We start from the raw sequence: 24397 nt of genomic DNA on the forward strand, positions 1-24397 counted from the left end.
AGCCAGGGAGTTGCAGCGCTGGCTGAGCTTTGTAAGTGTGGACACCGAGTAAGTTGCAGCGCTGTAACCCCCTCACCAGCGCTGCAACTTGCAAGTGTAGCCAAGGCCTGAGTCTATAAGGTGCCACAGGATTCTCTGCTGCTTTCACTGAACATTAAATCTCTCCTCATCATCCTATCCACTCATTATACTCCGCACCCAAACATAGCTGTTATATGAACAACATACCCTCATATCTCAATGTCTGCACTTTGACCTGTCAACTTTTTACCCCCAATTGGGAATATTGCAGATTATGTATTCCGTATGCCACCCGATCTTCACACCCCTTGATAATCTGTATGTTATTCCCTGATAACCAGAAATGTCCGTGCTTCAAGTCTGTACCATTCACTTTTTTTTAAAACATCATCTTAATAACATCTTTTATTGGACCAACTTCTGTTGGTGAGAGAGAGAGAAGCTTTCAAGCTTACCCAGAGCTCTTCTTCAGACCAACTTCAGCTGGTCTAATGAAAGACATTACCTCACCCACCTTGCCTCAAGAAAATATTTATCTATCATCAGCAAAACTGGTGGTGCAGCAGGACAGAATCAGTGTGGCTGTGTGGCATAGACTGCAGTACATGCCCAATGCCAGACATAGTGAGACTGATGGCACTGGTCCTGAGTTCCTGGGTTCCTATTCCCTTTGGGTCCAAAACTATGTGCAGTTTATTACGAAATAAAGATCTCCATCATTTTAGGATTCAGTTTCCTTCTATCCCATAGATATTTCTTGTTAAATGAAGTCTCAGTACAGAAAGTGAGATAACAAAAAACAACCCACTCTGAGAGCTGAGACTTCATTTGTATGCAAAAATGTAATTGGATGCTGCTATTTCAGTGCTTGTTGTTTCTTGCTTCCATCTGCTGGTGGAAAGTTGAAAAAGCCAGGGACTCTGAAAATGCCTCTGTATTTGGAGGGAGGGGGGAGCTCATTTTTAGAAGCATCTAAATCCCATTCCTGGTAGCAGAGCCGCCTGCATATATTCAATAAATGATACCAGTGAGCCTCTTTTGCTTTAAATGTCATTGCTACATCTTGAACTTCCTTGTAAAACTCATCTATCATGACTGAGATGATACTAACTGACATAGAAAACACCAAATGTTCTTCTGTTGCTCAGCATTAAAAGGCATTTAAGGCAACTAATGCTAACAAAGTTGTAAGAACATTATGAACTGTTCCCTTTCCTTTGGAATCCATGTGTCAGAAAGTGGAGATGTGAAAAACTCAGCATATCAGTAACTAAATTACAGTCTGGCAAAAACATTGGTTAATGTCATGTGCTGTTATTCCTAATTCTTTCCTCCCTGGTGTCGAGATTCTAACTTGTAACCATTAGTGGAGGTGGATCAAGACACTGGCCTTCTCGTGCCACAAATGGAGTTGAGAGGGGATTTAAACTCCTTGCTTTTCAGTGTGGTGAAATGAACACAGCAGTAGATTAATGCAAGGATTTGAGCTCACACAGCGTGAGAGCTTTCAAAAATAGTGTTAACAGAGCTACAACTGCCTCTTTCACAAGAAGCAAAAGGAGAGAGACAAAAACATGAACAAACACAGGGCAAAGTCTTGCCATTGCTGTTGAGGATACAGTTGCTCCTGAGTGCAGTGGGACTGGCAGGTGGGCCACTGAGAGGCCAGACAGGGGCTTTCCATATTCATGACTTGCTGCCATGACTGGTTCTGCAGCCGTGCAGGCTGGGTCAGAGTAAGGGCAGGGTGCCCATGGATCCACAGTTATGTGTATCCACTAAGTAAAGAGGGGGAGTGCAAGGGCTAGCCTGTGGACATTGCAGCCCAGGGCACTGCTTCTGGCCCGAGGGAGACTTCCTTGCCTCACCTTCCTGTTCAGTTGGGTTTTGGACCTGGGCTGAGGATTTGGCACATAAGCAACGATAACTGAGTTAAAATGATGTAAAGGAAGGACAGAGTTTTCTTTAATATAGGGCCCTATTCTGAACTGTTTTATGCAAGGGAGCAAAGGGGCTTAAGGTGACCTATTACTGCCTTGTACAGGCTAGGAGAGAGCATCTTCCGGGGGGGCTGTTACTTCCCCTCCTGTGGGCAGGAAGTGATTGCAGCCCTGACCCAGGGCCCGCACAACTCCATGCCACCCCTTGGTCAGGATTTGTGGCAAAGCTACATTTGGGGAGCCCCTCATGGTGCCAGGTCACGTGGAGGTTCCATTTTAATAGGATCCTACAGACCTATCTAGTCCAGGAACCCTTCTGACCACAACACGGTCACCGCAGTTCTAAAGCTGATCCTGTGCAACTGAAGCCAATGGGAGATTTCCTATTGATTTCAATGAGAATAGGATCAGACCCTCTGTGCTTTGTTTTGTGACATTCTCCTTCTGTGTCTCCAGGCATGGACCTGGTTATTTGTTATCTGTGCTTATAGTGCGGTGCTGTGAACATCAGTGGTACTAGCTATATACAGACTAGTTTCTAGGTTTGGAGAAACACTCAGAAGTTTGTCTGCTTAGCTGAACTATCCCTGCCACTTAGACTGGCACAGCTGGGCTGGAAATAATCTCAAGAGAAAATGTTCTCTCATCTGATCTCCACAACCTCCCCTCAGGCTTGGCGTATCTTAGGGATAACAGCACTTTTGCTTTGGCTGGAAGCAGAAAGTGCAGAAGAGTGTGCAAATGAAAAATACATTTAAAAAAAGAGACCATGTTTGTTTCATCTATTTCTTTCCCTCCCCGCCCAAGAAATGGGTTGGTTCAGTTCATGTCTAGGGCAGATGCCCAGGTTGATTCTTATTTTATCCAAGCGGGTTCATGTATTCCTGATTTAGAATCAAATGCTGGCTCGAGAGTATGGCAAGAGCCGCCAGGTGTGTGCCGAAGTCATTCGGAGGGCTCTGAGGATGGGAAAGAAATCCTTGCTGGTTTACAAAGAAGTGGCTTCAGTAGCTGCTAGGACTGCAGCACATCCTTCTTCCTTCCCCTGTGTGGGTGCCTGAATAGAGGGGACATATACAGGGATGTGTCCACCAGCTCCCATGCTTCCGGTCTGCCACACCCACAGAAATGCCTTGCCTATGGGCTTCACAGCAGATGGGAAGCCTGCTCTGCCCTCATGAATTTCTAGGGCTTGTCTACACTGTGGAAACTTTCTCACTGGTTTTCAGACCACTTCAGATGAAGCGGTTTCAAAACCAGATAGAGAGCTGCTTAAGATGGCCTGATCCATTTTCACTGAAACAATTTCAAGACAGCCTAGAATCCTGGCCTGCTTCTCCCTCCTCCTCGCCATGTGGATGGAAGTGTATCAGCTCTGGTGTCATCACAGTCACCTGAGACAGCATTTGAATGTGTACAGTTTGGACTCAGTAGAGTTTGGTGCTAAAATGTATGGTAACTCTGCCTGTGAGTGGGCCTGTTTATTCTGTTGACATCAGAAAATTCCCTTCTTTGGGTCAGATTATGCTACCCTTAGTCACATAAGGATTGCCTTATTCCACAAGCAGTCTGGGACAGTTTGTGCTATAAAATATTGATCACTGTTATGTATCCCCATCCAGCACTTAGGGAGGAAAACCAATCATGTCCCCCCAACTGTCTGCTCTGTGCTCCTTTCCCAGCCAGACTAGCAAGTTGCTGCAGAAGGCGACACATTCCAAATTTCACGCCAGTTTGATTAATGTGTCTCGGCTAATTGTGTGAAAGATTCCAGTCCTTTAGAATGTGAGACCAGGTTATTGTTCATCCAATCACAGTTAGCATGTGAAAATGGGGGATGTTTAGTGTCCAAGTGGTGGAGTCAAAGGAAGGATGTCTTGGAGTGGGTCACAGAGCAACACCCACTCCTTTGAAGGGATGTTACTATGCTCTACTAAACATGTAAACCTCTTGCTCAAAGCACTTCTTTTCCCTCCTCCACATATTTTCAAGATAGATATTCCCCCCCTCCCACGGAGTGAGTGAGAGAGACTGGCAGGTCTGCGGATGGATGAATTTCACGTTCCAAGGTTTTTAATATTTCACTTTTATATTTCTCTTAGAGAATGATCCTGCTGAGAGGCTGAGAATCAGTGCTCATCACTTCCCCCTCATTGACACTTGGATATATTGCACTGAAAGATATCCCAGGAGAAAACATTAAAAAGAGAGAGAGAGAGTCTGCTTTTCAAAGCATACTTCTCAATCTGCCCACATCAAAATAAGGAACAACTGGCCCTTTGAAGTCCAGGACACAGACTTCTCAGCCAGCCTGCATGGAAATAAGGGAAACCAGCTTCATAAATCACACACACTTACTTCTCACCTTGCCCACATCAAAATCAGGAGCAGTCACCTTTAAAAACGAAGTTTAAAGGCCTCAGACCTCAGCTCCGTAAGAATAAAAGGCATAGATAGACCATACCTACAAGCATTTGTCACCTTGTCCAGTGTAAAATAGGAGATGCTGGCCCTTTAAGTTGAGCAGTAGACTAATTAGGGCTTGTCTACACTGGAACTTTACAGCGCTGCAATTTTCTCACTGAAAGCAGCAAGTTTCAGCGCTAGTATAGACAGTGCACCAGCGCTGGGAGCTACTGTCTTTGTGGAGGTGGGGTTTTAGAGTGATTACACAAGCCACGTTAAAGCGCTGGCACAGCAGCGCTTTAACTTTGCCAGTGTAGACTAGCCTAACTAAGGCTTTGTCTAATACGGACCTTTCAGTGGCACAGCTGTAGTGCTGCAGCTGCTCCACTGTAAGGTCTCCTGTGTAGCCGCTCTATGCTGGCAGGAGAAAGCTCTCCCACCAGCATAATTAAACCACACCTAACGAGTGGCGGTAGCTATGTCAGTGGGAGAGCATCTCCCGCCGACATAGTGCTGTTCACTAGCGCATTTGTCAGTAAAACTTACGTCGGTCAGGGGTGTGTTTTTTCACACGCCTGACCGACACAATTTTGCCAACAAAAGTGCTAGTGTAGGCAAAGCCTGACTCTTCAGCACTTGGTACAACAAAATGTTAAAACAATCTAAGCTTATTGGATATACTGACCCCCCTAATTTTTGCAAAGCATTGAATTTTTGTATGGAAAATTACTGATCCTGTTCTTAAAAGGTTAGTTACTCAGAGTGCATGTAGAAGCTCTTTCAGTGAGACTGTACCTGGTTTATAGTTGGGAAGCTTGCAAAGTCCTGGCCAGGTATCCTCAGTTGGAACCCCCAACACCCATGTGAAGCAAGAGCAAGAGAACAGAAATCAACTGTTTGTGAATCCATCTGTACAGTCTGAGAGTCAGATTCTGACCTCAGTTACATTAGTGTGAATCCAGAGTAATCCCTTGGAAATCAATGCAATGACACCTGGACCTACTCCAGTGCATCTGAAATTGAAATCTGGCCCTGTGTGTGAAGGAGAGAGATGCTTTAGTACTGCTGAATTTCTAATAAAAAGGGACTTGCCAAAGTTTAATGCCACTGCTGCTGGGAATGTCAATGTACATGTGCAGCTGCACTGACAGGTGTCATTTACTAGGGTATTTGCAATAACAGGGTCATTGTATAGCCATGTTTACAGCTAAAGATGTCCTTCTAGGGCCAGGATTACACTGATGAGTGGTTCTCTGCAGTTGTACTTGCACCACATGATATGCATTCAGTGGCCGTGCACTGTAGCTGTAATTGAGACCCCTGCTGTTTTGAGATCAAAAAGGAAAGATGGTAAACATCTACTGACAGGTGCTAAAAAATAATTCAGGGCCTGATTCTGAGAGGTGCTGAGCCTCAATATCTCCTTTTGCCTTGAATGTCAATCAGTGTGGCTCAGCACCCCTCAAGTAGTGGAATTCAGGCCAATAAGTCACTTTTGCTGCAGAGGACTATGAGATTGAGCACATATAGATGTATTTTCTCTTTGGAATTGCAGCTGTTCAGTGTGATAGTTATTTATTACATACAAAGTGCCCTGTGTGTAACACTCTGTAAATGAGCTGTGCCAAACACATAAAGCTCATACCCAGTTTATGGCATGAAATGATAAAAACTGTACTGCCAACTCCAGGAATTCAGAAATCTGAGTCAGGCCCCCAAAATCTTTTATTTGCTTTCTGCTTTTCAGAGCCTTTAGATTACTCTCAGGTTTTTCTCTGCAATCAGGAGGGCTAGGAACTTAATGTTTCTTTAAAATGAAAGCTACGATTCTCATGTAATCACTTGACATCAGGAACTGGGGCTTGAAGTAAATACCAAATATTACGAGACTTGTGATAAAATTGCATGAGTTGACAACACTGAAATATGATACGGACAGCAAATATGGAGAGCGGTCATTAAAAGTGGCATGTCTTTTTCGTATATATATATTTTGGAAACAATAATAGGGCTATGATGCAAATTCCTGTATGCTGCAAGATGGGCAGAACAGTTAGGGTGACTGGTCTGGATGTGGATGAGGATACATTCATTTATAAATAGCAAATTTATAGCACAAATAGGACATGTTATATCTACAGATTGGCTCAAAGCAAACCCCAGACCTGCATACCCTAAATTGTGGGGTGAGGGGGTCATTTATAATTTGAACCTGAATTCAGAATTTTTCAGTAGGCTCTTATCTTTCTAACAAGCCACATCAAAACTTGGAATCTGAAATCCCTGAAATACACAGTGTAGAAAATCCAGCTCTACGGTTTGAAGTATTGTATTTGCTGTAATTCTAGCTTTGATTCTGCTATATGCTAAGCACCTTCTGTGAGCTACGGAGAGTCTTTAATTCCTACAGAATTAATTCCAGTTCAGCAAAGTACTTAAGAATGCACTTAACTGTAAGTATGTGCTTAAATTCTTTGTTGAGCAGGGAGGGATTAAAGTACACGGTTAAATGCTTTGCTAAACTGGAGTGTGAATGAGGCAAGGGCTCAGAATACCACTATATAGCATCAATTACACAATTTCATCAGAAGCTAGAAATACATTTTTTTCAGTCTGCTGTTTAAAAATTGATGTGGTCGCAAGCCATGACATTTGGGTCCAGTGTTCAATTTCCAGGGATTTGGATCTAGGGCTTTGTTTTGAGTTTGACCCCCTCAATGAATAGGTGCCTGATCAGAATGTAGGCCTGGACTATATATATTTAATTGATACGAACATATTCCTAAGATTACTTTATCCTTTACAATCCTTCCTACATTCTTTTAATCTAGCTACAACAAATCTCTGGGTCAAGTTATCAAACATTTTTTATGGAAAAATAAGAAGCCTAGACTTAGCATTAGTAAGTTAAAATTGCTCAAGGAAACAAGGCATCTTGTCCTTCCAGACTCTTATGGTACAGCATGACTATATCTGATATAGGAACGGCAAAATTTCTGTTCCAGTTAGCATGGCACATGACTGAACAGAATGTGATTTCTCCTGCATACCTTAACCTCTTGTCTGAAACAAATTACTTGCCATTTTATAAAATCAATCTGATTGAAGCCCTGTCCCTGAAAAATAGCCACAAAACCTGCACGTTTCAAGATATAAAACACTCTTTGATTGTCACACTTGTAGAACTCACTCAATTTCAGCCTGCAAACAAAAACAAAATATTAATTCCTACACCAGGAAAGATATTGTTCCCACCTCATAATATTGTTCTGCCCTTCAATCAGCTGCACCAACACCACAATAAAGAAACAAAATGATTTTACATGTGCTGAATCTAGCTGTCACTACCATTTCACACAACTGACATATTCAGTATAAAAACAGTCCAAAGCATTTTATTTCCTGATGTCACACAGTCCTACAGAATGCTGTAGATGAAAAATATTCTCCTATACCACACGTCTGGAACTAAGACATGGGTAAGAAAATGTCACAGCCTGATGGGGCTAGAGCACTTGCCACCATTCATAAAACAGTTTGTAAAAAATTCATACAAATGCAACATTATATTCCACAGAGCCCACCTCTCATCCTGTCTGTTGGCTGCTTTGTGTTACTAACCCTTTTATATTTTTCCCTTGTGTGCTTTAGCTCGGTAACATTTTGGACAATTAATTGGTAGAGCTTGCCTTATTTTGGCCCCATTCCTAGAATCACACGGGTGAACTCCTGTACCCACATTGAGCCCTACAGAAGTCACTGACAGCCACTGAACGTGTGGCTATCTAGTTGAAAATTCATGTCTGACACTTGGGAACTTGTGCTAATAATTTAAGCTTATTAAGTTTACTTCTATCTACAACGCAAGTTTTTAACGAACACATTTTACCTAATCAAACTCTCAGCCTTGCTGGCTAGATTGGATCAATGCTCATTTCACAGAGTCAGAACTGTCTACAGTTCAACTCAACACATTGGTGCCGATTATATACAAACAGCTTCAAACTGAGACAAGCACACCAGATGTAGGTTGAAGATTTTCAAAAGTGACTAGTGATGTAGGTTGCCTCAGTTTTTGGTACTTAAATTGGGACATTTTAAAGATCCTGATTTTTAGAAAATACCAAAGACCTATCCTCTAAACATCATTTAAAGTGTCCCAGGTTGGACAGCCAACAGTCGCTAATCAGTTCTGAAAATCTTGGTCTCAGTATAGTTGTCTTCCTGATGTAAATGTGTAACAACAATGAACCTTCTGTGTAATGGATTAACTATTTCATGGCTCTTAGACCTTCCTTCCTGATTCTTAAATATTATTTCTGTCTTTTGTAGTCTGAATTATTAACCCAACGCATAAGAAGTTTCAACCAGCTCACATATATAGTGACCTTAATTATACCAAAGTAATTTGTAGTGTAGACATAGCCTCAGGCTTGAGGCTAAAGAACCATTTTCCTACGGCCTTGGCTGCGGAGTTTTCTGTTTTCTCTTCCTTGGATCAACCACCTTTGGGAAAGTCCTATTTCAGAGGGGTACGTCCACAGAGAAGCTGAAGATGTGGCCAGAGGATGGCAGTTTTGGCCACTCAAAGCAAAAAACAACAAGAAGCTAATGTTTCATGTTTCTGAAGAGTCAATGACCAACAGCAATATACAACAGTGCATATATTGGTTACATCCACCTTGATTTAGCCCAAGTGCAGGGAGATGTGGGTCATTCAGCAGCACAAATAAAGGATGGGACACTGCAGGTCATAGAAATGATTTCTCATTCAGAAATTCTATATCCCCTAGTGAATTCCCCAGTAGATTTCATTAGAATACTCCTAGTGGTCTCTCCTTATTCCTTATAGTTCTTCTTCGAGTGCTTGCTCATGTCCATTCCATAATAGGTATGTGTGCTCGCCAGTTTTTCCCTTAGCAGTATCCGTAGGAGACCGACTTGGGCGCCCTCTGGAGTGGTGCCCACATGGTGCACTATAAGGGGCACCGCTGGCTGCCCCCACCATCAGTTCCTTCTTGCTGCCAGGGATGGTGCTGGAACTTCTGCTGCTTTGGCCAGCTTTCACTTAGTTCAGTGCATCTCATGAACATTTCTTTGTAAAATATTTGTATATAGTTTACTCTTTACCCTTAGTATTAGTTCTAGTTAGTTGGTCCTGAATGGGATTCAGCCTAGGGATGGGGCATGCCCAGGGCCGGTGCAAGGATGTTTTCCACCCTAGGCAAAACTTCCACCTTGCATACACACCCCCCGCGCCCCTGCCCTGAGGCGTCTCCCCCCGTGACAGCTCCCCCCCTCTGCCCTGAAGCACCCCCCCTCCTGCCCCAGTTCACCCCTGCTCTGCCTTCTTCCCGAGCACGCCGTTGCTGCTTCACTTCTCCTGCCTCCCAGGCTTGTGGTGCCAATCAGCTTAGGCACCGCAAGCCTGGGAGGTGGGAGAAGTGAAGCGGCCACAGTGTGCTCGGGGAGGAGGCGGGGCAGGGGTGAGCTAGGGAGGGGAGTTCCCCTGCGTGCCACCCCCTCCCCTTACTTGGTGCAGGCGGCCCTCCCCGCGCTCCCCTGCCTCAGCTCCCTCCGCCTAAATGCTGGTGGCAACTGGGGCGACCAAAGATCCAGCCGCTGTGGTCGCTACTGAAGAAAATGACACCCCCCAAATCCCAGTGCCCTAGGCGACCGCCTAGGTTGCCTAAATGGTTGCACTGGCCCTGGGCATGCCCCGATCCCCAGGCCTTAAACAATGCAATCGTTGTAAGTGGCCCATGCCCATCAGTGACCGCACATCAGCTGCTTAAAGTGTCTAGGAGAAGGACACATAAGTGACAAGTGTCGCATCTGTAAGTCGTTCAAACCCAGAACAAAAAAGGAGAGAGACATCCGTCTCAGGGCACTCCTGATGGAGTCGGCACTGACCCCGGCACCGGAGCAGAGATCCAACTCGGCCCCGAGCCCTGCAGCATCAGTATGGAGCGCCCTGTCGGTGTCATCTAGTAGCCAGCACCAATCACCCTCCCTGGCCAAGAAGCCCAAGAGGTCTGCAAGGGGAAGATCTCCCACTTCCTGTAAGGGAAAGGAGAGGACCGGAGGAGAGCCAAGACCTGTGCTGGGTGGCTCAACACCTCTGTCAGGGAGTCGGGCCCCAGCTCATGTTGAGCAGTCAAGGCCCTGCCGTACTGTGCCTGCCACGCTGGACAGTGATGAGGGTCGCTGTCAACTCAAAGTCCCATTGATGCCTGAGGCCCAGCAAGCAGCGCAGGAGATCCTGATGCTATCGGTGCCGTCCACACCGGCTCCGATGGTACCCAAGCCCAGGAATAAACCCGCCTTGGGACCATTCTGAGTGTCACTGCCTGAGCAGCGCTGCTCCCCATCACGGAGAACATCCTGCCAGCGCTCACCTGCATGGAGCCATCATGCCTCGAACTTTGGGACACAGGCTCAGAAAAGCCCTCTTCGATCTCCAGACCACAAGCACCAACAGCAGAATTCAAGGCATGGCTCGCCAGTAACCTGGCACAGATGTGCGGAGGCACACGCCCCCTGGCATAAGCATCGAGACCAACCCATCAGGTCTCCAAACTCTCGGTACCAGTCCTGCAACCAATCAGCAGAACGGAGTCACCAGTCAACTCCCTGATAGCCCCCAAGATGCAAATCCTCTCGATCAGGGAGATTCTATCGATGACCAGCCCACTCCGACTCCTGGTCCCGCTCTAGATCCTGGTACATGTCAAACAGCATGAGGCATAGATTGCCGATCTACCGACACAGGTCTGCCGAACACCAAAGATCCTCGGGGTCCCACGGAAGGAACTCGTCCCGATCAGACAGGTTAGCATCGAGGCACAGTGGCCAGCACCGTAGTGAGGAGGGTCACCAGGCCAGCCGGTCATGGTCACTCCATTCTGCTTACGACTCCAGTGCTGATCAGGAGTCCCTGATAGCAGGACAGGCTCCAGCACCAGTGGTACCGTTGACCTCATTGGCACTGCAACAGATCCCGTAGCCTCTGGGTCAATGGCTGGCAGTGTGGTACCCCTGGAATCCATGGGGGATCACCCAGCCTTCCCTAGCCTCCTGATTGGTGGTGGGAGCCTCAGATACGCCATCAGCTGCAGCATCCCATCCTCCTCAGGAGGTGGAAGCCCCCCAAGCAACGATCCCCACAGACCCATGAGGACAGGGGAGCAGCCAGCTGGACTACCGGAGGATGTGGTGGATCCCTCGGTGCTGGCTTTGTCCTCATCATCACTGGACGAAGCGTTTACGGGTCCCCCTTGCCTAGTTCCACAAGTTGATGCTAAGGCTCATCAGAAGCTTTTGAAGAGGGTCGCCTCTAACTTGAGGCTCCAGGCAGAGGAACTTGAGGAGCCGTCAGACTCACTGTTTGATGTCCATGGTAAGAACTAGAGTGGCTTTACCCCTACATGAGGTGGTATCGGAAATAATTAATGCCTTATTGCAAACCCCCTCCTCCCTGCCGCTCATCTCAAAAAGGGAAAACGCAAATATTTTGTGCCAGTTAAAGGCCATAAGTATCTCTATACTCCCTCGTAGTTGAGGCCGTAAACCAGAGAGAGAGGCAGGGTCAACCTGGGGCTGCACCCAAGAATAAAGACTCAAAGAGACTGGATCTGTTTGGGCAAAAAATTTATTAACCTTCCAGCCTTCAACTGAGAGTGGCCAACCACCAAACCCTCTTTGGCCATTATGACTACAATCTGTGGCAGTGTATGGCCAGATTCGAGGTCTTGCTGCCCAAAGGGTCCAAGAAAGAATTCCAGGCAATCCTTGAAGAGGGCACGGCTGCAGCAAGAGCGGCCCTCCAAGCAGCCTCAGACGTAGCAGACTCATGGCTAACACCATGGCCTCAGCCATGTCCACGCAAAGGGCGTCTTGGCTGCTCCTCTCGTGTCTGTCAACGGAGGCTCACCAGTCGATGCAGGACTCGCCTTCAACGGCCAGGCACTGTTTGCAGAACAGACAGATGGTAAACTGCCTGGCCTTAAGGACTCCCACACTGCCCTGAAAACTCTGGGATTGTACGTTCCTGGTACAGCCTGTAAGTGGTTCAAACCGCAACAATCTCAGGGCCAAGAGAGTCAAACCTGCCAGGAGCCCCAGTTAAGAAGACTAGGGGCTACAAGCACCGCCCAAGCCACCCACCTCTTCCCTCTGCCCAGTCAGGCTCGACTCGCAATAAGCATGGGGACAAGTGAGCATTTTGAGTGTGCGCTCGAGGGTGACCTACCAGACTTTACCCCGGATCCATCTGTCCTGCTGTTCTCCAGCTACCTTTCTTTTTAACTCCCCACATGGACAGCTATCACTTCAGACTGTTGGGTCTTCAATACTGTGGTGGAGGGTTATACCCTATAATTTCCTTCCCCCCCCCCCAGCCCCCTTTCCCCATCCCTCTTCAGGGACCCTTCTCATGAGAGTCTCCTCGCACAGGAGGTAAAGGGGTTGCTACAATTGGGTGTGGTGGAAGAAGTTCCTCTCGAGTACAGGAACAAGGGGTTCTGTTCCCGGTACTTCTTAATGCCAAAGGCCAAGGGTGGTTTGTGGCCCATCCTGGACCCGAGGGACCTCAACACATATCTAAAGAAGCTCAAGTTCTGCATGGTCTCCTTGGCTTCTATCATCCCCTCCCTGGACCCGGGAGACTGGTACGCCACCCTCAACTTGAAAGGCGCATACTTCCACATAGCAATCTTTCAAGGTCACAGATGCTTCCTCCAGTTTACAGTGCGACTACTACCAGTTTGTGGTCCTCCTCTTCGGCCTGGGGACAGCACTCAGAGTGTTTACCAAGTGCATGTCAGTGGTGGCTGTTTATTCAGGCATCAGGGTATCCAGATCTACCCATACCTCGATGACTGGCTTGCCAAGGGAACGCCAGAGGATAAAGTTCATTGGAGTGGTGCTCGACTCGACCTGTGCCAGAGCGTTCCTGCCACTAGAAATGTTCCAGACGTTGATGGACCTCATTGCCCACGTCTCCACGTTCCCCCTGACTACAGCCAGGGTCTGCCTGTGCCTGCTGGGTTACATGGCAGTATGCACAAACGTTGTCCACAATGCCAGGCTCTGGATGCGTCCCCTGCAGCAATGGCTGGCAATGGTCTATTCCCAGTCCAGAGATCACCTGGACAAGGTCATTACCATTCCCTGCCCTGGCAGTACTCGCCTCACTCTTATGGTGGACTGATCGCACGAATGTTCTAGAGGGGGTTCCATTTGACACCCCCCATCACTCCATCAAATTGGTATTGGACGCCTCAGACTTCGGCTGGGGCATGCACCTTGGCGACCTCCAGACCCAGGGTATGTGGTCCCCGAAGGAGATGATATTACGCATAGACGTCAAAGAACTCAGGACGGTCTGCTTGGCATGCGGATTCTTCCTACCTCACCTGTCAGGTAAGGTGGTGAGAGTCCTGACAGACAACACTGCCTCAATGTTCTACATCAACAGGCAAGGGAGAGCACATTTGTTGACTCTCTGACAAGAGGCACTCTGTCTCTGGCACTTCTGCATCAGCCACAAAATCCATCTGGAAGCTTGTCATCTCCTGGCGTCAAGAACACGCTAGCAGATCACCGCAGCAGGGACTTCTCCTCTCACCACGAGTGGTTGCTCCACTCGAAGGTAACCTGCACGACCTTCCAGAGGTGGGGAACTCTCCAGGTGCATCTGTTCACCACAAGTCTAAATAGGAATTACCACCAGTTTTGTTTGTGGCAAGGCCTGGGTAAGAACTCCTTCTCTGATGCCTTCCTCCTGTCATGGTCAGGGAACCTGATATACGCATTCCCTCCAATTCCTCTCATCAGCAGGGTCCTGGCAAAGATCAAGAGAGACACAGCACAGGCTATCATGATCACCCTGGTGTGGCTCTGCTAGCACTGGTTCAGCACACTCATGAACCTGGCAACCGCCCTCCCTGGCCTCTGCCCAATTGACCAGACTTGCTGTCACAGGACCATGGTCAGCTCCTGCATCCCAACCTCATGTCCCTCTACCTCTCGGCATGGATGCTGCTTGGCTGAACCCAGAGGAGCGGACCTGCTCAGATGAGGTCCAACATGTCCTCCTGGGAAGCAGGAATCCCTCAACCAGACTGACTTACCTGTTCAAGTGGATAAGGTTTTTCTACTGGGCATCCAAGCATGGCACCTCTCCCACATGCTCTTCCATAGAGTCTATCTTAGACTATCTGCTTCATCTGAGAAACCAGGGCCTGGGACACTCTTCCATTAGAGTGCATCTCACAGCCATCTCCACTTTTCACCCACCAGTCCAGGACCAGATGGTATTTTATCATGACATGATGGTCAGATTCTTGAGAGGCCTCAAGAGACTCTTCCCACAGGTATGGATTCCTGTCCCACAGTGGAATCTTAACTTGGTCCTCTCTACGCTTATGGGCCCGCCCTTTGAGCTGCTGGGTTCCTGCTCCTTTTCCCACCTGTCATGGAAGGTTGCATTTCTGGTGGCGGTGACATTGGCAAGACAGGTCTCTGAAATTAAAGCCTTGACCTCAGGACCGCCATACCCGGTCTTCTACAAAGATAAGGTTCAGTTGTGGTCCCACCCAGCCTTCCTGCCGAAAGTGGTCTCCATCTTCCATATGAACCAGGACATCTTCCTCCCAGTGTTCTGTCCCAAACCGCACAAGATCAGTGAGAAAATGCGACTTCACTCCCTGAACATCCAGAGGGCCTTGGCTTTCTACTTAGAACCTAACGAACCTTTCTGAAAATCAACTCAACTCTTCATCGCTACAGTGGATAGGATGAAGGGTCACCTGCTGTCCTGGAAGAAGATTTCCAATTGGTTCATTTCATACGTAAGGACCTGTTACAACCTGGCGGGGGTTCCACTGCCACCAATTGTCAGAGCCCACTCAACAAGAGCGCAGGGGTCTTCGGTGGCCTTCCTGGTGCACACCCCTATCCAGGACATCTGTAGAGCGGCAACGTGGTCCTCTGTTCACACATTTACCTCTCATTATGCCATCACTCAGCAGGCCAGAGACAATGCTGGGTTTGGCAGAGCTGTGTTGCAATCTACACGTCTGTGAACTCTTACCCACCTCCAGGGTACTGCTTGGGAGTCACCTAATACAGAATGGACATGAGCAAGCACACAAAGAATAGAAGACAGTTACTTTTTCCATAACTGATGTTCTTCGAGATGCATTGCTCATGTCCCTTCCATGACCCGCCCTCCTTCCCTACTGTCGGAGTTTCCAGCAAGAAGGAACTGAGGGTGGGGGTAGCTGGTGGTGCTCCTTATACTGCACCATGCAGGTGCCACTCCAGAGATCACCAGAGCCAGTCCCCTATGGATACTGCTACGGGAAAAACTTCTGGCACCAGTGCATGTGGCAAGCACACACACCTAGTGTGGAATGGACATGAACAACACATCTTGAAGAACACCAGTTACGGAAAAGGTAACTGTCTTTTTTTCTTGGTTTTTGCTGGTGCACCTGGAGTCCCATGGATATCAGTAGACCCATAGTTCGAGTCTAACATAAGTTGGAACCAGATGAAAAATTAAAACTAGAATTTCTGAGAGGGTCTATGATACAGAACGATGGCAGACCCTGTTGATTTTTCCTAATCCTCTTAACTATCCAGCAGCATATAGTTCCACGAGGAGTCTCTTGTATGGGCTTAGGCCTTCAATCTACTCCTCTTGATGGACGTCAATGATAGTGTTGACATTAACATCAATGGGAACAGGAGTGTGTCCTTAAAGGGCTTGTCTACATGTACAAAGCTACAGTAAAACTCTGCAGATGTGCCGCTGTAGTACTTTAGTGTAAACTCTACCTACACTGATGGGAGGGATTCTCCTGTCAGCATAGGTAATCCACCTCCCCAAGAGGCAGTAGCTAGGTAAACAGAAGAATTCTTCCATTGACCTAATGCTGTTTACATGAGGACATAGGTCAGTTTAGCTATCAACCTAATTTTCTAGTGTAGACCAGCCCAGAATCTTGTTCCCATTTTCAGTGCAGCAGTCACAAATCAGCAGCATAAGCCGGTAGGACAATGGATCTCAAATTTTAGCAACCCAAGGACCCCCATTTTGATTTAAATTTTTTCACGGACCCCCAAGCTCCCCATTTAGCCCCAGGCCATGCTCCTACTCCATCCCTTCCCCCAAAGTCCCACCCCGGCTCTACCTCTTTCCGCTCCACCCCTAAACCTCCTCTTCCCTACCTCTTTCTGCTCCCTTCCCCGAGCGTGCCCTGTCCCCAATTCCTCCCCTTCCCTCCCAGCGCCTCCTGCACGCCACTGAACAGCTGTTCCCTGGTGTTCAGGAGACGCTGGGACAGGGAGTGAGGGAGGGCAGGGGAGGAATTGGTCAGTGGGACACACGGGCCCTCTGGAGTAAGGACCTCAGTTTGATAAATGCTGCACTAGGACAATGTTAGAACCTCTTGAAAGAGAACAATCTATCGTATGCCTTGGCCAAGTAAGGGAACAGGATTTGCAGTAACTACACACCTTTTATGCCTCCTTCAGTTTGATGTCAGTGTAATTAGTTTTAAATTTTTGATGAGATTACAAACATCAAAGGAAAATCATTTTGATGTACTCTAGTGACTATAGGAAAGTTACTAAATATAAAATGGTTTATAGGATATGGCTGTAAACTTAGCACATTGGACTGAGGATTCAAACCAAATTACATCTCTTGTATAAAGCAGCCATGCTCAGGATGTAAAATTTAACAATATGGATATTTTCCTCTCATTTTCCTGGCTGTATTTTACTCACCGCCCAGATCATCTCCAGCTGTTCCAGAGTACCAGTAACTGCTGGGAACATGGGTTGACCCTGGAGCATTTCAACCAATATACAGCCTACACTCCTGCAAAAAAGAAAATATCAACTCATTCAAGTAAGCGGCATGTACAGTATATATATATATATATATATATATATGTAAAAAATAGTCTATCCTCCAGCATCTTGGCCTAGATATTAATGTAACTCTGGGTAGAGTGGTAGATAGTATTGTAGTTATGGTCCCTGGCACTTAAACAGTGATACAGACAGGGCTTTTTTTCTGGCTTTTGGCCACTGATCTGTCACACCACACCAGAGAAAGCATAGAAGGCATTGTGAATTCAGAGAGTTTTCCTGCAGAAGTAATTAATTCCTCACTGCAAAACTGAACCCAAAACAACTAAACATAAACAATTTTCCAATGAGTACTCAACCTAATTTATTTAAATGTGTATGTGTGATGAGCTGACTTGGTTCTTACTTTTTCTAAAAACTATTCTCCTTAGTTTCTGAGATTGCATTTTTTAGTTACCATTCCCTGTCAACTCAGTACTTTTTACTCTCTCTAAACTAAGGCTTTGTCTACACTGAACTTTCATTGGTAAAACTTTTGTTGTACAGGGTTGTGAAAAAAACACAGCTCCGAATGACAAAAATTTACCGACGAAAAGTTCCGGTCTGAACAGAGTTTTGTTGGCAGGACAGCACTGTTATTCAACAGCCATGGTTTAACTGACCATGGTTATAATTGACTTCACTTCTAACTAATGGCATGCTGCACAGGGGGAGTAGTGGTGGAAAGAATTAATATTTCCATTCTTTACGCTGTTGGATGCATCTGACCTTACTTTAAAACTAGCACAGCTATTTTAGAGCCATGGCCAATGTCAGTTGCACTATTTTCAGAGGAATAGCCCTTCAAACTAGGCAGTTCAGGTGTCCTTGGGACATTAGGGAAGATGGAGAAGTTCAAAAATGTCTCCACTGAAGCAGCAGGGCAACCTCTGAGTCTGCAGCTTGCATGGACTGTCTGGTGTTTTGAGTACCACTGTTCTTTACTGGCTCTGACGTCTGAAATACATAGGTAAGTGTATGAGGTTGTGTCGCCCTCTACTGCTTGGCGCAGACAGGATATAAATTCTCATATTATTGCTACTACTTCTAACGGAGATTCTCTTTTTCCTCATATGGCAGGGGCATAAGGCTGCTTGCCCACTCACAGACCGCCACCCGTGTAATCCACTGATTTCATTGTACTCGGGTAACTCCATCCAATCCAGCGCAGTTACTCCCGATTTACAGCAGTGTGAAAGGAGAATCAAACCCCTGTATTTTTGGAAAAGAAAGACCATGCAGTGCTAGGTGGAAATGGTCATTAGCTTTAGCAGCAGCAGTGGGACTGTGAAATCTTACATGGATTCATATCAGGACTAATTTATTTGTAGCCCCCAAGATAGAACTAGGCAGCTTTCTGGAGAGCCTGTTTTGATAAATCTAGGTCAGTACAGTGCTGCCAGGGCTGCTACTTTAATCTAAGACATCAAGGCCATGAGTGTCTCTAACTCTCAGTTGGAGGTGCACTACACCTCTTCAAGATCAGGGCCAGGGTTTCTGTCCTGCTAGGATGTTTGGACATGTGAGTGACGTAAAAGGGTGTTGCAAAACTGATCTCTGTTACCTAAACTGCCATCTGACAAAAGGGTCTAGAGCAGTAGAGTTCCAGTCTGAACAGAAAAGAATATAGGACACAGAAATACAGAGCTACTAATTATTAGTGCAGAGATCCAGACAGGGGTGACAATCAGAAGTAGAACTCAACAAGTTTTTCCATGCTCAGTTAACATTTGCTGTGAATTAGGAATTGGCACCTGTGCTTCTGTAATATTTAAATATGTACTTTTCAATGTTTACATTTGGCTCAGTGTATATCCATATCTCCTCTTTTCTCTTCTTTTGCTTTTCTGTAGCCTTCTTGGTATTTATTCTAGATCCAGCCCCATAGGAATGAGCTGTGCTTCTTCATTGCTGTTTTACGCAGGATGTTTCTAAAACTAACATTTTATTTTGAATATTTCTAAGAGTTAGGCCCAGACAGACAATCGTTTCATTTGCTTTTCCTTTTTCTTTTCTTACTTTTCTTAAATTTCAGAATTTTTATTCTTGAGGCTCCCTGCCCCTTCATATCTACAAGATTCTCAAAGGATTTATGTTCTGTAGAGCTACCTTTGGAGCAATCAGTGGAGATGAAGGGGTATGTTGGTGGGGAAAACAAGTAGATGGGATCAAAGAGTAAATTCTTCCATAAGGGAAAAATGCAATGGGGCATTTCCCTACTCCATTTGTGATTATTCAATAGCTTGAGGGCATGAATCTCCTCTCACTTGCACCAATTTTAAACTGGGGTAATTCCACTTGCTTCACTGGGTTTCCTCTAATTTATACTGGTGATACAGGAGAATCAGAGTATGGCCCTTATGCTAATCTCATTTGCTGTGGTATAAATCAAGAGTAAATACTGAATTCAGTGGAGTTACACTGTTGTAAAATTGGGGCAAGTGAGATTTGCATCTAACCAAATTAAGAGTATGTTTTCTGCCTTTTTTGGTTTTGAGGTCCTGGATTTTCTCTTCCACCTCCTGTGACCCAGCCTGAACAGACCTTCTTACCAACCCCAATACTAAATAATAGGGAGCGCTATCTTAAATCCCTTTGTGAAATCCCTCAGGAAGGGGCCTACAATTGTGATTTCAACAAGTTCCTGATGTTCATGTGGGCTGTAAAATAAGATACCAATTACTGATGTGCAGTGAGATGTAAAATTTGGTAGTAGATTCTTCAATTCAAGTGGGTGTAATCAGGGCAGGTTTAGACAATGCTACCAAATCTGCTTTCACAGCATCTCTCAATTCACCAGGGCCAGGTTTAAATGCTAGTGTGATACTTGCTGCTCGTGCTCCTAGGCTACCTCATGTGGCGTACAAGCTGCCATGGTGATCTCCGTGGTGATAAGAACTTGGGCCCTCCAGGGATTCAGGATTTCAATCTCCCTCTTTATCATGTCACTGAGAAGGGTAATTTGCAGGCTTCCCCCTCCTCCTGTTCATCCACTATTCCCCTAGTCTTCAAGTACAGTTCCTAGTTTTAGATGCATTTCCTTTTGTCCTTAACACCTTTGAGTGCCCTCGCTGGCATAGAGAGCAGAGAAATTTGAGGCAGGAGTGAGAAGGTTGTATCTTGAATTTAGGGCCTTGCAGTGGACAGATCCCCAACAAATGACTTCACAGGTCTGCTCCAGGTCTGCATGAATCTGCCCTGGCTGTAATATTCCTGTAAGATTATATTGGGCACTTGTGGGGACGGGTTGACTGAAAATAAGATATACAGACAAGCAGGCAGTACTCATGAAACCAGCAGCTGCTGAAAGCCAACTCTCTGCATGCATAAAGATTTTGTGTTTAAAAAAAAATTTCCCTGATGTTCAGTGTAATCTTCACAAAACATTCTGTTAGTCTCTCTGAAGTCCCTTAATTGCATCTTAGGTCTCAGAAAGATAGTGAGGGAGAAAGAGAGCAAGAGAAAGGATACTAAGAGATTAAAGAAGCTCTGCAAGTTAGTCCAAAAGCTACTGAGCCTCCTTCTATATCTCTCTTAATCTATTCAAGGCCCTATTCACTTTCCGTGTGCCTCCCACTGACAGTATTGCTGCTCACACGCATTATGGATGAATTGCCATCATGTTTTATTTTTTATAATTGGTTCCTTTAAACCAAGGCTATAACACTCACTGTCACATGCCATTACCAAGGGCATTCTGACCTGACTTCATGTAAATTGCCATGTCCAAAAGAAGAGGATTTTTTTCTCTTTTCCTGATAAGTAACATCTGTGTGAATGGACTTTTTTTCCCTAATAGATAAAAATTGAACTTATACGGAGCTTACATGAAGATAATAAATGACTCTTGTTAGAGGAAGTCAATGAATAGAGTTCACATACTTTCCATTCTCTCAGCATGAAGTCTTTCTGAAAGGCAAACACTTTGAATGCTATTATTATGAGGAGGTGTTATAACAAAGGTGCTATACTGGAATGTAGTGGAGTGGGGCTCAAAGTCCCTTATGCTGTGCTACTGGTGACAGAGAGTGTTGGATGAAACCTTTATAGTCAAGCCCCTGTGTCCTACGTGGTACGTTAGGGCAAAATTATGGAACAGAAATCCTGGCTTTGTACAGCAGGAACTCCAGGTTTATATATTTAGGGGATGATCAGGCCCGTGGCCTGGCCTCAAGTCAGTGAGGAGCAAGAGGTCAGGTACCAAGAGGTGTCTGCCTAGTACACCAGTGGCGCCGGAACTGGAGGGGAACCAAGGGGGCCATAGCCTTCTCACTTTTTGCTGGGGTGGACCCCACCCCCTTCTCCTCCTCTTCCCCCCAAGGCTCTGCCCCCCAGCTAGGCCGGTGTGGAGCCCAGCCGGGGAGCCTGGGCAGTTGTGGAAGCCATGTGGACCTTCCATCTGCCTGCAGTGCAGGGGCGGGGGGCTAAGAGCAGCCCCCATCCCATGTCCCCACCCCCAGGCTCCCTGTCCGGCCCAAGGCAGGTGGAGGGAGGCAGGGGTGGGGCCCACTGACCCCCTACTTTTGGGAAGGCTCCGACACCCTTGAGCACAACTGCACATTCCACTAGGCAGGCAGGCATCTTCTTCAACAGTCTATGAGTGGCTGTAGATGACTTAGCCTGGGGAGGAGTTAGTGGACTGGTGGCTGCTTAGAGAGAGGCCGGGGGAGGACATTACAATTTAGATCTGCCCAGCAGCTGAGAGCCATTATAATGGAGAAACAGCTTATTTTAGTCATTGAAAATTTGATGCAATTAAAGTGGCAGTAGCCCTGGAGAGAGGAAGAGACTTAGCGCTCCCATTCCCCTGCACTGGCCTCTAGACCCAAGCCACCAGAACCTCTGATAAGGCCCATGCTGCTGGAGAAGATGCCTGCCTTGTGGCGCTAGAGTTCTGCTGGGCATGCACCTGCTAACACAAAGTCTCCCTGTGCTTCTTGCAGATGTTGTCAGTCTATTAGGCTCCTGCCCAGTCCCCCAGACCCTAATGAGGTCTTTGTTCTTGCAGAGCTGTTGAGCTCTGGAAAGAAAGGCTAAATGTCAGGCACAGAAGCAGTCATAGCAGAATATGGAGTTACAAGGAGTTACTGGCACTTGAGGAAGGAGTGAAATTGAGCAGTAGTTTACTCAGCTGTGTAATTGTATAGAACATGGGGCTTTGCCTATTTTAACTGTGGAGTGTGTTTACGAAATGATCAGTGGTGTAAAAGATGAGGTATCACAGAAGTAAAGATAATCCCAATATCCTTCTAACTCCAAACTCATCTAGGACTCTTTGATGGCCAGAGGTGTGTTTTGTTAACAAAGGTCAAATTTATTCTTGGTGTAATTCTTCTAGTTATTATGCCTCCAGAAAGCAGTCTTTCCAGAATGATACCACAGCCTCGGTCAGTCAGATACCTCCAGAATAATACACGTTTGCATTAGATTTGAAAATGCTTTGCAAAGGTTAGTGAACTGAGACTCATGACACCTCTGGGAGGTATATAGGTGAGATATGAGAATGGCATTCCTGAAAGCATAGCTACTGACGTTTGCCTCTTGTAGGAACCCAACAGTATAAGCACAGCACCTTCGCTACTCACAGGCCTTGACACAGCATTCAGTCTATCTTTGCTCAAACTTGGCTGACTCCGTTTCATTCATCTAAAGATGAGGCAAATGATAGTTCATGTTCCCTGAGAGATACCAAAATGTGTCAAAGTTGGTTTCTCACCAGATATCCAAATCAGAAGAATAATCAGTGGCTCCGAGGAGTACATCAGGAGGATGGTACCAGGATGTCACCACCTCAGAGGAATATGTCTGACTGGGGATGGACTTGGCACGAGCAAGACCTGCGAGAATAGGAAAAACATGTATCTAGTCACACTTCCATGTCCCTTTGTAACTCGTTGTGACATACTATTTCCTTCTGCCTGGACAGTACCTGAGTCCTAATAAGAACAGTTTACTTTTCTGTAGCACTTTTCATCCTAAGTGATCCCAAAGCACTTTACAATCAACATATACATACCAAGTATGTAGAATACAACCTGCTGCATTCTGTAAAACAGTGAGGAGGAAAAAAGGATGTTTTGAGTGAGGACACTGGGCAAAGCCCTGCTCTTAAAAAAAGTGCCACCAGTTTTTATGCAAAGCAGATGGACCTTGGCTTCTAAGGTCTCTACTTAAAGACCCACTTATACTTACTTTTCTGGTACTTAATTTCTCTCTTTCAGAAGAATGGAGAGAGCATGCAGTTTAAAGATATGTGTGACATAAATTTAAAAAATGTTTTGGAATTGTCTGAAATATCCAGTTTCAGCACATATGCTGATTTGTGTGTATATAATATTTACATACATTTGATACATACTCAGTATTTATAGCCATGGGATAAATTGCGTTTATCTTCCACCTTTTCAGTGTTTCTAAGGCACTTAGCCCACTGATTCAAATCGGGTGAGACAACGAAGGCCATTGCAAACCTCTGAGCAGCTTCAGACAGCTACCATTTTAGAATGAACAAACACCTTCAGAATGTTCCTTTCCTTCCTGCAAAATGTGACATTCTCTCCCCACTCCTCAAAATGATATAGATCCAAAGTGCAGGATGTCCCAGAGTAAGTCCTAGATCATGGCAGATTAAGATAGAAAGGCAGATCCTCAGCTGGTGTAAAAATTGTTATAGTTCCATCCATGGACTTCTATGGAGCTATAACCGTTGACACCAGCTGGTAGGGTGGCCAGCCCTCCAGGATTGTCCTGCAGTCCCCAGGAATTAAAGATTAATTTTTAATTAAAGATTATGTCATGTGATGAAATCTCCAGGAATATGTCCACTGAAAAGTGGCAACTCTACCAGCTAAGGATCTGTCCCAAAATACGGTGAGACTCATCAGGGCTGGAAAACAGAAGACTTATAACACTGGAGAGCTGAGAATCTCTCTTTCCCACAGCTCTGAAGCATTTGGCCTGAATTCTCATTTATACTAAAGCCCTTTGACACTGCAGTAGCTTGGCCCTTAAAGTGGGTGTAACTGTCAGAGAGGTTTAAAGGGCCTTTGCGTAAGGGAGAATTCAAGGCCTTTGTTTGTAGCCCTGTTAGATCACAAATTATCAGA

General features: G+C 45.9%; 1 protein-coding gene across 1 annotated transcript in view; it reads right to left on the minus strand.

Annotated features, from left to right (window-relative positions):
• Window positions 1-24397, minus strand: part of CDK15 (cyclin dependent kinase 15) — an 84150-nt gene that overhangs the window by 43815 nt on the left and 15938 nt on the right. The window contains 3 exon segments of the mRNA XM_032799435.1: window positions 5163-5227; window positions 17167-17259; window positions 23008-23128. Coding sequence (XP_032655326.1) covers window positions 5163-5227; window positions 17167-17259; window positions 23008-23128 — 279 coding nt within the window.

Source organism: Chelonoidis abingdonii, chromosome 10 (assembly GCF_003597395.2).
Source record: "Chelonoidis abingdonii isolate Lonesome George chromosome 10, CheloAbing_2.0, whole genome shotgun sequence".
Lineage (NCBI taxonomy): Eukaryota > Metazoa > Chordata > Testudines > Testudinidae > Chelonoidis > Chelonoidis abingdonii.